This window comes from Periophthalmus magnuspinnatus, chromosome 24, assembly GCF_009829125.3.
Source record: "Periophthalmus magnuspinnatus isolate fPerMag1 chromosome 24, fPerMag1.2.pri, whole genome shotgun sequence".
NCBI lineage: Eukaryota > Metazoa > Chordata > Actinopteri > Gobiiformes > Gobiidae > Periophthalmus > Periophthalmus magnuspinnatus.
In genome coordinates this window covers 18,887,617-18,905,875 of record NC_047149.1, presented here as the reverse complement: position 1 = coordinate 18,905,875, position 18,259 = coordinate 18,887,617, and the positions used below count along the sequence as shown (strand labels likewise).

The window sequence follows — 18,259 nt, the reverse complement described above, 5'->3', positions numbered from 1 at the left end:
ACATACTCGTCTCACCTCTGTCAGTATGTTGCGGTTGCTGTTGCTCAGATCGGTCAGTGTGTTGCCGTGGCCCTTCACAGTTCTACCCAGACCCTTTAGCGTATCATTGAGAGAGATGAACGTGTTTCTGACCCTGTCCAGTTCTCCCTGTATGGACTTCAAATCTCCTCCCAGTTTCCCGCTATGAGCATTGTGTCCATCCAGTTGGTTTTTCAGATCATTGATGTTGACTTTACACTGTCCAGTACACTCCTCCACCTCCTCCCTCAGACGGCCTACTTCCTCTTGGAGATTGGAACACACTTGGGAGCACGTGGACTCTTCATTGTCCACTTTGCGTCTCAAATCGGTCAGTTCTGTTTGACATTTGTTCAGACTTGTTAATGTGGTGTTGCTAAATTTTCTCAAATCATCTTCTACTCGACTACAAACCGAGCAATCTTCAAGGTCTCGTCCTAAGGTTTCAACTTCTGTCACTATCTGATTGAAGCGTTCGCCATTGTCCCCTGTAATACCTTTGATTTTCTTCACGTCGTTCGTTAAAACTATCACTTTATCAACGAGCGAATCTCCGGAAATCGATAAATCGTTTAACCTCGTGTTGAATTTTCTTATTTCATCCTGGTTGGCGATGACTTTCCATTCTAAAGTCTTAACTGTGTCTTCAGCTTTGTGGGTGTCCTTCGTCTTCTTTGCACAAGTCTCGTTGCACAGTTTGGTGGTTTCTCTCAGCTTTTTGTCCAAGAATGATGTGATATTTTCGAGATGGTTCAAACGCCTGCTATGGTCCCTAACTGTATCTCCAAGAACTGCAACGTCTAGCTCAACCTTTCCAATTTTGAAGCTATTATCGTCCAAGCGTCCAAGCACTAAGTTACGCAATTGGGTCACATCTCTTTGTACGGTATCTTTTAAGTTGTTGCCAGTGTTTGTAAATCTTTGCTCCGTTTTCCTCATCGTATTGTTTAACTTTTTCTCCAACTCCCTCAGTCTACCGTTCAGCTTGTCTTCAGTAAGTCTTCCCTTCCCGCCACCGCCTGTACCCGCCAGCTCCTTGTCCAAGCGACCTTTGATGATGTCACACTTGTTGGACGTGGAGGTGACCCGCGCTTCGGTGTCGGTGAGCCTCTTCTCCAGCTCGATGAGGGAGTCGCAGCAGGTTTTCGAGCGCTCGGATTCGGCGCGGGTGATGTCGAGGCTCGTCCGAACGTGTTGGTCCAAAGAGCTGACCAGTTTCTCCAAAGCCCGAATACGCTCGCGGTCCTCCTGCTGCTGCCGCCTCAGGTCTTCCACTCCAGCCTGAGTATAAAGGAATAAAATAATAAAGTAATAATTTGTACTAAATAATGTTCTTATGTCTTAAAGTGCCGATAATACGCTATTTTCTGGTTTGGTATGTTATAAAGTGGTTGTTTTCTCATCACAAACAGACCTGGAGTTGTGTTTTGTTTCATTCACACATATTTAACACACAATCCCTAGATATTTAGGCTGAGTTCTTCTCTCAAACTGAAAACACTCTGTTCCACTTTGTGATGTCCTGTGGTAATATTACAATCACCTTTCAATATCTATTGCCACATTACCGATCTTAATCATTTGACAGTTTTGGCTTTATTTCAAATGGCAAAGTTTTTTGTTTTTTTTGACAAATCAGGCAATAATTTCATTGATCCATTCACCAAACTACATTAACTATAATAAATAATAATAATATTTTCTAAACCTTTAACCTCTTTCTGACTATTTGTGCCTATGAGGTAAGAATCTTGGCAATATGTTTTCTTTTTCCAAGCTAAATTGTCTTGTAACCAGTCAGATATGTCAAAAATGATTAATCAGAAAAGCAAATAAATCTGACGTGGTCCAACCAACTTAAATTAAGATTAATATTTAAATTGGTTGGAGTAATTATTAACTGAGGATCTAGAAAAACCAGTGGTGTATTCCGGTGTACCTGGCAAGCGGAGCAGGACAGAGTGACCCTCCTCTCGAGCTCTGTGAGGATCTGCTCCTTCATAGTGTTCAGTTGAGTCCCTGTGACTCCGCCCCCTCGGCCTCCGCCCTCCAGCTCGTTCCCTCCGTTCACCAGATGGTTGTTTATGTTCAGCAGCGTCTGGTCGTGAACCTGTAAAAAGACACACGTTTGAACTATGTATTCCGCAAGTTCCACTCCATAACTTTTACTTGTTTTTTATACCACAAATGAAACAATAATGCTTAAAAGATATTGTAATAAGCCTGAATAATTTACAATGTAGGAGCTTTAAAGATACACTATGTAACTTATTGGGTGACACGCTTTTCTCCACGGATATTATTATTATTTATTTGCCTGGAATGTTCTACAGTATGGCATTACACTTTCATTACTTGTGTTTTACTGCTCAAAAAATAAGCATTATTACTGTGAGCAGATCTGACATGTAAATTCACTATGTCACTTCACCTGCTTGTGTTCATCTCCAGTGGCCAGTGGCAGAAAAGTTACACAGAGCGGCTTTAAAATGTTATGACGTTGCTAGAACATTATCCGCTCACACACACATAGTAAACCGTACCTCCGTCCTGTTGTAGAGGTGGTCCAGTTTGTTTTGAATGTTGTTGATGGTTTCTTTCATGTGAGGCTGTGCCGAGTCAGACGGGATTATGCTCCCAGTCAAACCAGGACTGTCAGGAATAAATCAGATAAAAAGATGTGTGAAATATTGTCAGAAAAAGCATAGACAAGGTGTTGTGATGACAAATAAAGGAACTACGGACAAACATACAAAATAATGTGTTTGTAAAATGGTGGGTGTAGTGAAACATTATCGTTTAATCTAATACCACATATTTAATCTGTGTGTTTAAAGGTCCTTTATTACGCAAATCTGACCGTTGTGAGTTTTAAGTCATATTATAATGTTGTTACTTTCACAAAAACATACCTGGAGTTGTCATCTGTCTATATCTCTATATGCGTCTGTCTTTATCTCGAAAGCTCAAAATGCTCTGTTCCACCTTGTGATGTCATGAATCTTTTACCTTTGTTCAGTAGAGACGGGCAATTCCAGGTCTGAAATTATCAGAATGATTGTAGTGAAGGTGTATGGAGCTCTTCCTGTATTACCACATGACATCACAAGGCAGTTGAGAGAAGCCTAAATATGCAGGTTTGTGTGTTAAACATGTGTGAATGTAAAACACAACTCCAGGTCTGTTTGTGATGATGAAACAACATTATAACATAGATCAGAACACAGCGTAACATGGGCCCTTTAAATACTAGTTGAGACAAGACAAGACAACAACACACTGAGGCTATTGGGGACTTCTTTCTAAAGGCGAGCTTGTCCAGTCAGACCTATTCAATTTATTAGCAATTCTATTCAAATTTTATTGCAAGAATTATTGTATATTGTAAATAACTACTTTATAGAAGGTAACTAATTGTTTTTAAAGGTTAATTATGACTGGACGAGCTTTGCCAGAGCTTATTACCCAATAATCCCAAACAGCAGCCAACATTCTTGAACAGAACTGAAGTCTGCCGTTAGAATGAGAGCTGTTTAACATTTATGAGATGACGGTAAACTAGTGGCTATGAAGTGTTTGAAATAACATTTTCAATAATACTCACTCAGACGACCGAGTTCTTATTCGACACCTATAGTGATTGATACGATGATGAATGTTTAGTCTATTTCTATTAAACATAATTTACATATTTTTGGTCTACAAATTTACTACCTTGTTTCATTTTGTTAATTAAAAAGAGATATTAAGTTATTCAGACCAAAACCACAGTACATTCTTTATAAATACACTGTAGCCCCATGTATCAGTAAGACTTGTAATACTTTTAGTGTTGAAGTGTTGAGCATCTGAACTTTAACTGAACTTTAAAATAAAAAATAAACATCCACACTGTTCTCTATGTTGAGTAGACAAAGTATCGAGGTATGTGCGATGCTGTCAAAGATATTAACTCTGGAACAAACCACCAGTCTCTTCTCACATGGGAGATAGTGTGGGGACTACATATCACATTTACTAACATATCTATACGCCATCTTGTAAGTTCATCTAAATGAATGGAAACTTTATACATGGCTGCGTATTTGCAAGGCTGTTTACATGTGAAATTCTCATTAGGCTCTCACAAGTTTGTATCTTTCTATGACAAATACACACCGCTAAGCTCTATCTACACTGGCAAATAACAAGCGTGTATACAGAGAACACTACAAACTCATGTATTTTGAGAATCGTTGATAATAATAATAATAATAATCCAGTGAATCCATAACATAACTGTTCACTAAAATGTATTTGAATTTCCCGTACAGTTTTTGGTTGATGCCGTTGATGGTGGTCTGCATGTTGTGTAGGTCTTTGGTCAGGCCTCGAATGGTCTCCTCCAGCGCCCGGATTTTCTCATTGTCCCCTGCAAGACAAAAAAGAAATTAATTAAATAAAATTAACCTAAGATGGTAAGACTTGTATTTTGTTGTCAGGTAATCTCGGCCATAGACTCTAATATGCAAAATGCTTTCTCTAAAGTCCTTCATATTTATCTATCTGCTCCTCCTCCTATATCTACCACAGCAGAAGAACTAAGCCTCTTCATCCTCTCCATTCTCCTCTTTATCACCACTGCTTATCCATGGGTTTCAGAATAATGAAACATTATGAAACACAAGACTGTTGCCATAATGAATGAATAAACAGAGGCTCCATTAAACTCTTTAAGTCAAACTATTCAGAGCAGTACAAAATGTAATTCTTCACTGTACTATCGGTTGCTTCCAGCTCATTTGCTATTTGCCCCAGTCTCCTCTGAATAGTACGAGTAACTGGAGTATTGGTGAGTATTTTGTGTAATGATTAAACTAGGCTGACTTCATAAAGCGGTCTCAAAGTCAGTGGGCTGTGACCCTTCTCCTATGTCCCTCTAATGAGTAGAGCAGAGCACCAGGGTTACATAACGTCATATGGACATTAGTTGGTACTGCTTAAAGGAAAACAGCAGTTGCAATGCAGAACAGATATTATAACAGCATTTTGTCATTCTGTATAGTGCATTTTAGGTTTGGAGAAGGCATTCAAATCTTGGCAGTTTATTTGTTGTCAAGATTAATATCCTCTAAATGTATAGATTTGTCTAACCCTAACCCTAACTATTGTATAGCTAAGAATGTACATATCTTCGTCATAGGTCTATAGGTGTATAGATATTACATGGACTTCTTGCTTTGAAAATAGAAAGTGATTATGCTGTACAGTTTGGTAACAAAAATGTAATTAAGGAGCTCTTTGTTCCCATTTGACACCCAAAAATGTTGCATGAATAGTCCTATGTGTGTAATCCTAACCCTATAGTTTATTGTACCTATATTTTGACATTATGAATACTGATCAGTACCTGCTCCGCCACTTTGCCCCCCTGCTCCTCCTCCTCCTCCTCCTCCTCCAGGATTGTACCCCGTATGGGTGACTCTGGGCCGTCCCGTGTGCGTCGTCGTGGAGACCCTCGGCCCCTCGTGGCAGTCTTCTCCGGAGTAACCATGGCAACACTTCCACTCCATCTCTGTCACCATCTTATAGGCCACCTTATACCGCGGCCTCCTGTACGTGCGGTATCTGTGACAACAAAGGAAATTAGATCTATAAATGTAGGGACATATATAACACCAGCATTTAATAGTAGAGAAATGTGTAATATAACCAAGCTAAGGTATTACATTTCCCAAAGTAAGGGTCAGATGGAAGGCAGAGAGGGGTCTTTATAACTCCATGCACTCAACTGACAACAATCATAGTGTTTAGTTAGGGGTGCACATGGTTAGTTACAATATTGGCATCAGATTTCTGCACCAATACTGAAATATTGCTGGATTGGGTATCAGTTTCATTGTATTACTTAGGCTGATATTCTGGTTTGATGTTTAATTAGATGTAACAAGACTATTTACTGGCTGATTTCTATAAAGTATAACTGTGTTTTAAGGAAATAAGTGCCATTTCCTGTCCCTACACTGGTATCTGTAAATATCTGGTATTGGCAGATACTTCAAGTCATAGTATCGATATTGGTATAGGAACTGAAAAAGCTGGATTGGTGCAACCCTATTTTTAGAGTTGAATAATGGCGCTACTTTCTGAACATGAAGTAGGGCCTTGCAAGAGCTCACCTGGCTAATAGGTTTTGACATTAGATGTGTAAGAATATTGTGATGTCACGTAAACGCAACTACTGTATGATATATTTTACTGCATGCAGACTTTTCTCACTATTTGCACTTTATTCCTTGATGCTATAGCATGTGATTCTCTACTGTGCTATTAATAAAGCTCTAATATGACAGTGAGTTCAATATATCAGAGATAAATGCAAGATGGGGTCATTCTGGAAGAGTTATGTTTTTCTAATAAATAGAACCAACTGCATGACATGGACCTGCGTACTCAAACCCACAGCCTTTTTCATGTTAGCCAACAGCACAAACCATTCTGCCATTGGACATCACAGCGAGGGCAAAGTATAAGAGCAGAAATCCCACAGTGAGAGGTCTATAGTATATTTTAATGTGAAATGACTCATACGATGTTGGAAAATTCCTCTAAATCATGTGCTGCTGATGGATTGGATTAAAGGCGCTTTGTAAACTTAAAATGTTATTTGAGTCCTTTTTTTCCAGAAGCATTTGGCCTGTACTAAATCTTTGTAACGTCCCACAGCTATGTTTAATCTGGCAGCTTTCTGGCAACTTTATTTGCAGTTATAACACACATAGATTCTAATTCACTGCAATGAAAATAAGTGAGTTTTTGCAGACAGTTAACAAGTACATTGGATTAAGGTTGTTTTTTCAGTTTGCCAACCCGCAAGTATTTATACAGGTAAAGTCATCTGCATTTCAGAGCCATAGAAAAGACTGGAATCCTTCAGCTCTTTGGTCTGGGGGCGTGAGAATGTGGGGTCATACGTGGTCTCATAATGAAAATACAAACAGCAGATGGGAGGAGGGTAAAGGAGGAACGCTAATGAATAAAATATCCATTTAAGATGATTTTATAAGCTTTCATTACTACTTAAAGGTGCACTGCGTAACTTTTTGAGTGGAGGTCAGTCACCTGCTTGTCAGATCTGACCTGTAACCTCGCCTGATGCCGTCCCCTAATTGTTTCCACGTAAACATTTAAGGCAAAGCACAATATCTCCATAAAGACAAGCAGGTGATGGTCCCTCCACCAGAAAAGTTACATCAGCTTTAAGGTACTTTTGAAGTTCTTGAAAGTTATGTCTAATGTTTTTATACTTTAAAATGTAGTTTCTTGAGTTATTTTAGATATCATCTGATTATAGCAAAGTGAGTCAAATGTTAGGTCAGGTGAGTTTTATATTTGAGTAATCTTTTTAAAATTATTTTTGAGAAACATTAATTAAGACGAATTGTACAGCTCTTTCCACGTCTGAGAGCAAGAGCAATTATTCAACCTCGTTCTTGAAATACTCTGGGTTTAAAGTGAAGCTCTCAGAAGACAGGGATCTCGACTTGTCAGGGAGAAAGAGGAAATGTTGCCAGGGTGTCTGAATTTGAACGCTTTGTTCATTATTATTTATCTGTATTTTCACACAAAATAAGAACATTTTATAAATATGCTATTCTCTCAAGTACTTTGATTTTTCCACAATTTATAACGAGGGATTAAGCCCGCCTGAAGGGGAAAACAGGAGTACTAAATGGTACACTTGTGTAAAGTAGGGATGGGACGATATTAAATTTTAGACTCACGATTATCGTGGCCAAAATAATCGCGATTAACGATATTATCACAATAATTATTAACCTGTTAACGTTCCGACGGCCCGGGCCTACTTTACAACTTTACAGCAATGTACATACACTTCTGCGTCACCCACACAAACAATCTACACATCAAATGAAAGCTGTGGCGCTCGTCTTTCTGGATATGCAAATGGATATGCATTTTCACCTGCAATCACCACAGTGCTGACAGGAAAGACGTTTTTACAGAAAAGTCACAAAGTGTGAATCCGCACTTCACTTACCATTGAGCGCTCTGGTTCTGTCAAGCATCAACATATTCACACAAAGTTGGTCTCATTTGTTCCGTAAAGGTCCAGAGAATATATTCCAGTCAAGAAATTATGTCCACAAAATAAGATCCTCCATGTCCAATCTGCTGCAGGAAAGTACTCCAAATATGAAATCTGCTCCGTCACTTCTTTGCCTTTCTTTTGTTGATTTCAGGCATAATAAACTTCTGACAGCGCCAACTTTGTTCCCCAGTGCTAAACACACGCGTTATCTTGTGATTGACACCAGTGTTGGCCAATAAGGTGGGGGTTGTGGGTTACTGAGTGCAGACAGCGAATCAGTGCCGTGTTGTGAAACAAACCTCTGTCAAGGCCCACAAGAGCTGGAAAACTGTAGTACCACAACTGTAGGCTTGTGTAAGGTCTTGAAAATACTAAGATTAGGGTGAAAATATGTCCTCTGTGTTTGACCTATCCTGCCGTACCACTAGGACAGGCATGCCCAAACTGTGGCCTTGGGGCCAAACGTGGCACTGAGACCAATTTTACTGGCCCTCAGGCCTTCAGTTGAACTGGCCCAATTGATCATAATCAGTACTTTTTGTGACAAATTTGAGTAATCCTCCCAATATAACCTAAATAACATCACACTGCATTGCCATTCAGACCTATATATGACCTATATATATATACTTACAGACCTAATATGTTAATATTTCAAGCCTTATTTAAAGTATGAAGTCAAAACTATTTTAAATGCACCATCTGAATTATTGACTGTATTCACCACTGGTCTGTGACCCTCCATGTGGCACTCCTGCTTTATAAGATCTCAAAATCTTAAAACAGCTAAACACTTTTACTTTTTACTCTTTAAATACAGTTTTAAACAGGTACTTTAATACTTTTACTTTTACTTGTGTATTTTTTGTATTTTTACTTCAGGTTTCACCAATATCCTTCATAATAGTGACCAGTTGTACGGCTGCATGTAAGTCAGGTTTAGACAGTAAAACAATAAAACACGAATAATAAATATTTAAAATGTTTTTATTGAGTTTTATTTAGTCTTAATGCAGGGTTCAAGAGCAGATTTCGTCTTCTCCATTTTAGTGAAGCAGACGTCTTTCTCGCACAACTGCAGCGATTTCAGCTTTGAAGATGGCACGTTTCTGGGCAGCTTGTATTTTTCTGAATGTAGCATCTTCTTTGATGCTTGTGTTGATGTCCATTGTTGCCGTTATTTTGTCATCCGTCTGCTCATCGGCCCTGGTTTTGCCACTCGTGCTCTGGCCTGTCCCTTTCCAGCTGGAGGCCTCTGGATCAGGCCAGTCTTGTTGTTTCAGGGCAGCGATGGCAGTGTCCTGTTCTTTTACTCGACTGGCCATCGCTTCATTGTTTCTTTTGGCAAAGGCCAGTTCCTGCGTGAGCTGTGTTTTGTCTCTCAGTGTACTGTGAAACTGCTGCCTGATATTATTATGTACACTGGTGACATTATCCAGCTCTTTTTCTTTCTTATGGAGCTTGTTCTTGAAGTTATATACCTCCAGCTCCATTTTTGCTGTCAGGTTTCTGGTGTTGTGAAGCTCCTGTTTAAGCCTCATGTTTTCCTGTCCTGCATAGATGTACAGGTTTCTCAGCTGTTTGTGGGCGCTGACGTGGGAAACCATCTCTTGGAGCAAAGCACTGACTTTTTGAAACTCCAAGTCTGTGTTGGCTGTGGCTTTTTGAGCTTGTGCAGCTCCTTTTTCACCCCCATCATCTCCATCACTGACTTGAGATGCTTGATTCTTCTCTGCCGATGGTCCTCAGTCTCTTGCTGCAGTTCTTCCTCCTTCTTTTGGAGGGCATCAGTAAGATTTTGGATCTCCAGGTCTTTCTCCTGGTCGATCCTCTCCTGATTTTTGAGCCTCAGGTCCAGTGCTTGGCTCATTTGGACCTGATTTGTGAGCTCGGCCCTCGTTCGCTCCAACTCTTGGCGGAGTGCCCTGACCAGAGCGCTCTCGTCCGGGGGCACCTCATCCAAGGGTACCTCATCCAGGGGTACCTCGTCCAGGGATACCTCGTTCAGGGGTACCTCATCCAGGGGTACCTCTTTCAGGGGTACCTCGTCCAGGGTTACGTGGGCCGGACCTCTCTCCTCTGGGTGTGAGGAGTCCTGGGTGGTGGGAGACTCCAGGTGGCTCTTGATCGTCCTCTTTCAAATTGTAGAACCCGTTGTGACCCATGTGTCAAAACGTTTGCCCACCCCTGCCTTAAACAGTACTTTTTACTGTACATTTCTGAAAATCTACTTTAACAAGCCCATATCAAATATTTAACGTGTCCCATTGAGGGTGTGAGCATGAATAAAGGTCGACTGGTTCAGTCTAACTTGTAATAAACACACACAAGTATTCCCTGTATTGGTTATTAAAAAATGCCACGAACGATTAATTGCGGACCTTATTTATCGCGATTAACGTTATTATCGTATATCGTCCCATCCCTAGTGTAAAGTTGGTAATGTGAGAATAAAACCATTTCCCTCTCAAATAGATCCTTTTGAGGAATGATTAGCTTTGGTCTGGTCTGTTTTGGCACTTGCCCCGGTTCCTGGTTCTCCCCTGTTCCAGACGCTCTCCTCACCAGACGGGGAAAGTCCAAAAGACATGAAAGAGCTGAGCGGAGAGAGAAAGAAAGAGAAAGAAAGAAAGAAAGGTAGAGGAGGTAGGAGAGATAAAGAGAGACATAGAGGGAGAGTGGTGAGAAAGAAAGATACAGAGACAGAGACAGAAGAACTGAGGAAAGAGAAAGATGGGGAGAGAATGGAGGCGTAGAGGAGTAGAGAGAGAAGAACACATGGAGAAATAAAGCGTGAAAAGGAAAGAGAGAGAAGAAAGGAGATGAAGAGAAGAGGACAGAAGAAAGAGTAGGATATAGAGATTGAGAGGTGTAGAAAGACAGAGCGATGGAGGAAAAAGAGGAAATAAGAGGCAGAGAAGACAGAAAGAGTTAAAAGGAGAGAACACAAAGTACTAAAGCAAAGAGAGGGACAGAGAGGGGAGGATGAGAGGAGAGATACAAGACTTTGTAGAGAGCGGTACAGGAAGTCATGGTAGATTAGCGGAGATTACAGTGTGGGAATCAAAGGGCGTGTTTAAGTACAGGACTCACGCCACTCTGGGACACTGGCCCCACGTGCACCGCTGGTAATCAGGTTTGATGTACGTCTCCACGCCGTCCTCCATCACACAGCTCACAGTCCGCGTTACCACATATGCACACCAATTCCTGTCAACGCAAGAGAAATATTATTAGTTTATGACATTTAAATACTATTATATTACTCAAATGTTAATTGCGAGTCCATTTACTACTATAAACTATGACAACAAGTATGTAGTTGGGAAAAAATGTAATATTTTGCAATGATATACTTTGCAACTTAACTTTTGACAGCATATAAACATTTTCTCCTCACCAAATACTGTTTAAAATATGGCACTTATAACAGAGATGAGACTCGATTGGCAGTAAAATATCATATAGTTGTTTTGGTGGGTTTTAAAATGATATTGCTGTTAAGTTTTTGAAGATGTAACAAGGGTTAGCTTTGTGTGTGCCTCAGTTTCTAAACATGACCTCTAACAAGCAGGCTGTATACTTTTACCATCAAGCTGTTCATGGAATCTATTCTGGCACACAACATTTTCTCTTCTTTGTTTTATATGATCAATGTTTTACATCCAAAACTCACATACAAATGCATTATCTACAAAGCCACTTATAGACAAACACATGTATCCTATAAAATAGCTTCTTCAGTGTTTTGTTTTGAATACTGATGCGAATAAATCTGATCCGGGCTATATTTGCTGGGCTCCAACCCAATACAAAGACAGAGGAGACATTTAGACTGCTAATGAGGGTAAGGGGTTAGCCAAAAAACTTCAACTATTTAACTCTTTATCGTCCAAATTTCAAACAAAGCTACTGTAATGCTTTTGATATTACAATAAGTAATCTTAAAATAACGGTCTTGCTCTTGGCGTCCTCAGCGTCCTTAAATGTCTACGCTGGCTCGTCTGTCCTCATCTCCATGACCTCTCGTGACCTCTGCATTTCTGTCTTCTTAAGCAAAGTCCATTGAAGACCTTTTAGCCTCCTTCCTCAATCATCATTTTCATATTAACATCCCGAGCTCCTATTATGGTGAATTACTGTCACTCCAGCATTCATACATGTTTTATGGACGGACAACGAGTTACTTTAAGTCACTCAGCTGGAGATGTTGCAATATATAGGCAGTACTGCAAGGCCCACAGTGTTAGCATGGACTTTCACAATGTTTTGAATGGATTACTTCTAAGACAATGCTTTGTTTTGTAGCAGACGGATGGTAAAAAGAGAGAAAACTTAATAGACTAGTTTGTCACTACTCCATCCATCCATTTTCTTCCGCTTATCCGGGATAGCGTCGCGGGGGCAGCAGTCTAAACCGGGACTCTCAGACTTTCCTCACACCAGACGCTTCCTCCAGCTCCTCCGGTGGGACCCCAAGGCGTTTCCAGGCCAGACGAGAGACATACTGCCTCCAGCCTGTCACTACTGTACATTCAAACTATAGATTATAATACAAAAGAAAAGACTTGGTACTATAAATGTCGTTTTTGATGCTAAAAACACAAACCACAATGCATTTTTTAAACATATAAAATACATTTCTTATATATCACCATGTGGTCTTATGCGTACCAACAGCACTCTAATAAAACTGTATTCAGGAAAGGTTAAATTCCCTCTAATGTGTTCAGTATTGATTCTTAGCGCGAACAGTGAGTAGCCTATTAACATCTGCACATACATAGACCATGAGCCTTTGCACGTGCAGCCATCTTTCCTTTGTCACATGAAAAATCTTGCCGGTTATTACAAATCAGTGTAGCAATGCAATGTAATGATATAGTTTTGTGAAGCTAATATGATGATACCACCGTGAGATATAAATAGCTGTTAAGTTTCATCTTCTAACTAGTCTGACGCAATGTGAATACTTAACAGCCTGAGTCCCCCCTTGTGTCCCCCTCTCTGACACAGTTCTCCTGGGGTTCTGTGGAAGAGCTTGATTCACACTGACACAGGCTTTTTCTCACATTTACATCGCCCCCTCCTGACCCAAGCTACTCCAACGGCTTCTGTGACACAGGACTGGACTGGATACTAGTTGTTTGGTTATGGTCGATGTTGCAGATTGGCAGCTTTACTTCTGTCAGTATAGCCCAGAACAACTATAGCTACAGATGTTGCTTACACTATGGAGTACGGAGTGAATTAATAGGCTAATAGAGTTGTCAGATGTGTTGTTACACACAGATATGACTCTATAATAATAACTGTTATTGAAACTAGACACTAATTTGTCAATCTACAGCCTGGTATGGCAACAAGAATGAGCCATTACACCAGGATTACTGTACACTAGGAGAGGCATTTCACTCGAAAGAATCTCCAGTTTTGCATCAGGAAGAAAACGTATGTTGAGGGTTAACTAGTGTAATTTCATTTAATTCATGCTTTATCCGTGTTTGATGATGATGTTTTGATGAAAAATTCAGATACAATATTATATTCAACAAAATATTTCATAATCAGGAAGTCCTCTTGATAAGGAACAACCAGAGAAAGGATCAAAGTAAAACAGCAAAGTCATACTGGCAGCACAAAGTTGATGACCTTGGAGCTAGACTGAGCCAAGATCCTGCTTTAATACCTGTACCATGGTTACTAGGCTTGCTGACCTTTGTATGCATTCTATTGATATGTTTATAATGTTTTAGGCCACATGAGCAAATCTATGTAAAAATTAAATCTACAAGAGATCAAATATTGCTGTTTATTTTTTCAGTAGGCCTTTAGTATATTTAGTGGAGTTCAAACTGGGGTGTTAACATGACCGTATGTGGGTGAACTTGTACAGTGAGTGTTACATAAATCACATGTTGTGGCCAGGGCAAATCTTGATAAGCTGCGTGTGTGAACATAAATTCCTCCTTCACTTGGATTACATCCTGCTGCTCAAGTCTCCAGGGTCTCAGCTAAGAAAACAACCAGACCTGACTACACCAAAGGAGTGAAGGAGAAGTAAGGCTACTATCGCCGCTATTTTGTCCAAATAACCATCCGTCAAACCAACCAAGTGATCCTTTACATTTAGGGAGGCAGTCATTCCAACTAAAACTGGAATCGTGTAGTGTCTTTGTGTCTTTTGGCAAGACGCTCCAACGTATTTCTAGTATGATTGTTGGAGATGGTTTACAGAGAGCATTTGAATAGAAAGGCCAGCTCATTACTCTAAGTGCGCATCACCAATAATGAATAACTTGGGTTTAGGAATGATGAAAAATTAGGACAGTTGCCATAGCGATTAACAAACTTTCTTTCTGTTTTTGTTTGTTTTGTTTGCTGTGTATATGCCCAACAAAAGGGGGCTCAGGGACAATAGGTGGGAGGTGCGAGGTTTAAAAAGGGGGAAAATGTAATCAAACTGCAACGTGTAAAACTGCAAATGAAGCTACCAATACTTGAAAAAAAAATGTATCAGAAAATCGTATATTTTGGACACAGTGGATGAGCCTCTTGCCTCACAGGATGGATTTTTTTTCCCGCTATAAGGTGGGCTTTTTGTACAGATCCATCACGACTATATATATCTATCTTTTGCACATCCCAGACGCTTAATCTCTCCAAAACATCAGCTTGAGAAATGAATGAACAAAGAAAGAATGTAGGCTAGATAATACACAGTTTATAGATTCACACTCCCAAAAGACAATCTTCTAAATAAATCATTTTGCAACAAATTGTTATTTAAATGTGTCTGCAGAATTTGTGTATCACTGTGCAGGTGTTCCCCATTACAAAGAGGTCAGGCCCACCTACGGAGTCATTAGCTGGCGCAGGGTTTTACAAACATCTGAGTTTCCATAAATAACTGAGTGGACAGGGAGGAAGGAGAGACTTAATAACATAAACTGGGATAGACTGGTTTGAAATTGTCTTCATTTTCCATGTTGTTTTGTAACTGAGAAATAGAATAAACTAATTGAAATATGCAGAAATCCAAACTGTAGCCACAAGAGGTCAGTAAACATCTGATCTATATATACATTTTTTATTATAACTTGGTGTAGGTCATTGTCTGAATTAACTAACTTTACTATGCATTTTTGGAAATAATTGTATTCTTTCCAGCATTTGTTTCTTTATAGTCAAGCGCTGTCATTGAATAATGCCAATGGAAAAAATGGGAACATCGCCATATCAATTCACAATGTAATTTCTCTTTAAATGTTAATTTTATGATGATTATTTGTGATTATTTATGTTTTGATTTGTTACATTGTGTACGAACTGTGCTATACAAATAAACCTGCCTTGCCTTGCCTAAAATCCTCTCTTTTGAGTAGTACAAAATCTTCAAAATGTTGCATAAAATGCCAAGCTGAAACCCATGAATAGATTTCTTTTTTTTATTGTTTATTGCCAAACTAGATGCCTGTGATAACCACTTCTCTGTATTGGAACTACAATCCTGGAATATTGCATGGTCTTTGGACAGTAATCACTAAGACACAAGATGAACTTTAATTTAATACTGGTTAATTCACTGCAAGCAATCTTTTTGATACCATATCTGTGCAGAATCAGCAGAACCCTGAATAATGAGTGTATTAGTGATTTAAGATGAGTTCAAGAGCTCTGTGGGTTATTTCCATTCAAAACAGCCCAGCACAGCTAGACCTGATTATGCATGATTGTTGATTGTTGTTGCCAAATGAGACGTAATGCATTCTTGTGTGCAGTCAGTGGCTCTAATTCGGATGGCAGATGTACAGTAGACCTTGGCCAGACGCTTTTCAGCATCTCTGCTTGATTTTGGAGTTTTCACAGTGGATTAAATACATCGTGAATATTTGTGATTTGGTAAGCCTGCAGTCATTACCGGATTGGACAGAAGCGCATATCATTTTTTAGCTCAAGGTCCAGTGTACATTTCCATAACAACAACATTTAGGTGGTTAGTGATCATTTTTCGAATATTATTATCCCATTATTTGCATCCTCTTTTCGGCTTATAACCATGTTGATTTGATCGTGATTATTCATGTGTTTATATTTACAGCTCTATGGTAAAGTGGTTCCTCCGCACTTGTATTTATTTAAGTTACAGTATATTATAGTCACATTTTTCACTTCAGACCCAAGGCAGGAGCTGAACGAAGTGTCTGGGGTGAGGAAAGTCTAGGAGTCCCTGCTTAGATTGCTGCTCCCACGTCCCGCCCCCAAATAAACAGAAGAAAACTGATAGACGGATGGCACTTCTGTTGGATTAGTCCTTGTTTAGAACCTCTGTAACAATGGTGTACTGTTATTTTTGGCCTGGTTTAGACCGGATATGATCCTGCTATAAACTGGTTTCTGGCGTTTCAATCTGGTGACACTCATAAATGCAAATATTTTCTTCGTGGTCTAGTAGTCTGTCTATCTGTTCATGTCATGATGCTAATAGCCATGCTGCTTTCAATACGCTTAGTTCCTTAATGTTACCACCTGACCGCAAAAGACACATAATCCAACCATTCTGCACTTAGTCACTTGACCAGCGGCCCCAAATAATATGCTTTCCATTTAATTCAGTTATAAAACATGAAATATACGTGGTCAAACCGTATTTGAAAAAGCCTGAATACAAAAACGAAGAACCTTTAAGAAATCTTCCACAAGGAGCTTCCAAACACAGCCGTCTGTGATGATATTGCCAGAGAATTGTGGTTTTATGACGTTTTTTAGTGCACTATAACTCAAGACTTTTTGATGCCATGTTGAATAAAAAGTTACCACACAAAACCTCAAAGCACAATGGAAAGAAAAACATACAGAATTTTGTAATATTAAGACCAATTGCAAATGTGTACTAGCCTGCATTAGCTCCGGCTACAAACTACTTACAAAATGGTGCTTATATGAAACAAACAACATATGTAGGATTAGCCCGGCCATTGCAAAAAACACAGACCCTATGCTAAAAGGCAAAAGAAACAGAAGAGAGCTAGCACAAAGATGGTGGATATGACAAAATGTCTCTAAGCAACATGAAACTCCAGCTTTCAAACACACTGCCTCTTGTTTACCAATGCGGTCATTTTTAAATTAACTTTGACATCTTGCACTATGCCATGTGAACATTTGCTGGCATATTTCTGCTTTGTGGTTAGTTCTCTGCGTGTTGTAAGGGTTTAGGATTTATTAAAAACATACCATGATGATCAGGCTTGGATCAGCGGGGATAAAAAAACGTGTGAATGTTGACAGATGAAGTTGAACAGTTTCCTGGCCCGTAGACTACTGTTGTTAGTGTATAGCTCGTAGGGATTCTATAAAGTCTATATTCTGCCTCCATAGCGTTTCAGTCTTGTCAGATCAAATGTAAAGTTGGCAGTGTTCACCCCAGTCTGATGCAAAACAGACTTGGATGGGTTTAAAATAAACTCTTCTTTATGACGTGATCTATAGTATGTTTACAATAGGCTACAAGTTGTCAGTCAGTGTAAACCGAGCTATTACTGCATACATTACTTCATTCTTGCACAGATGCATCCTTGATTGCACTGTTTGTGATAGAGTTTGTATATTTTTAATAGTACCTGTCTCGTCAGAGGAACATAAAGTAAGGAAAACTTTCTTGTGGTATTGTCACGATACTAAAATTTCAAACTCGATACTCCAGACTATGCTTTTCGATAGTAACATGATATTTTCTTACACTAGTATCAATTCGAAAAATGTTTGTCGTAGTTTATAGTTTTAGTATTGATTAATATTAGATTTGCGCTACCTTTGACAACCCTATTTTCTAGTCCATGTAGGAAAACATTTGACTCTTCGATATCGCTGGGGTAGGACTACTGCTACTACAACTGAGCTTACTGCTTGTTTTAGGTGCAAAAAGACAGAAAACCTGATCACAAAATAACCTCCAAATCTCACATTTCTATTTTTGGAAACGCTAACCACGTCACTTTACCCATTTAACCTTATAACATGATTTGAAACATAGGCAAACATTCACAAACGTCTCCAAATGCTGCGCCCCAGTCCCACACTCAGGGCATCCTCTCCATACTGTTACATTTTCCACATGTCCTTCACTTTACACAAGAGCAGCCTTTA

The 18,259-nt window shown here is 39.4% G+C and overlaps 1 protein-coding gene across 1 annotated transcript in view; it reads right to left on the bottom strand.

The window, feature by feature from the left end:
* emilin1a (elastin microfibril interfacer 1a) overlaps positions 1–18,259 on the bottom strand; it is a 48,877-nt gene that overhangs the window by 5,790 nt on the left and 24,828 nt on the right. The window contains exons 2-7 of the mRNA XM_055232277.1: positions 11,204–11,320; positions 5,408–5,625; positions 4,330–4,429; positions 2,562–2,670; positions 1,958–2,128; positions 16–1,299 (exon numbers count right to left, since the gene is read on the bottom strand). Of these exons, the coding sequence (XP_055088252.1) occupies positions 16–1,299; positions 1,958–2,128; positions 2,562–2,670; positions 4,330–4,429; positions 5,408–5,625; positions 11,204–11,320 (1,999 nt within the window). The remainder of the gene's footprint in view (positions 1–15; positions 1,300–1,957; positions 2,129–2,561; positions 2,671–4,329; positions 4,430–5,407; positions 5,626–11,203; positions 11,321–18,259) is intronic.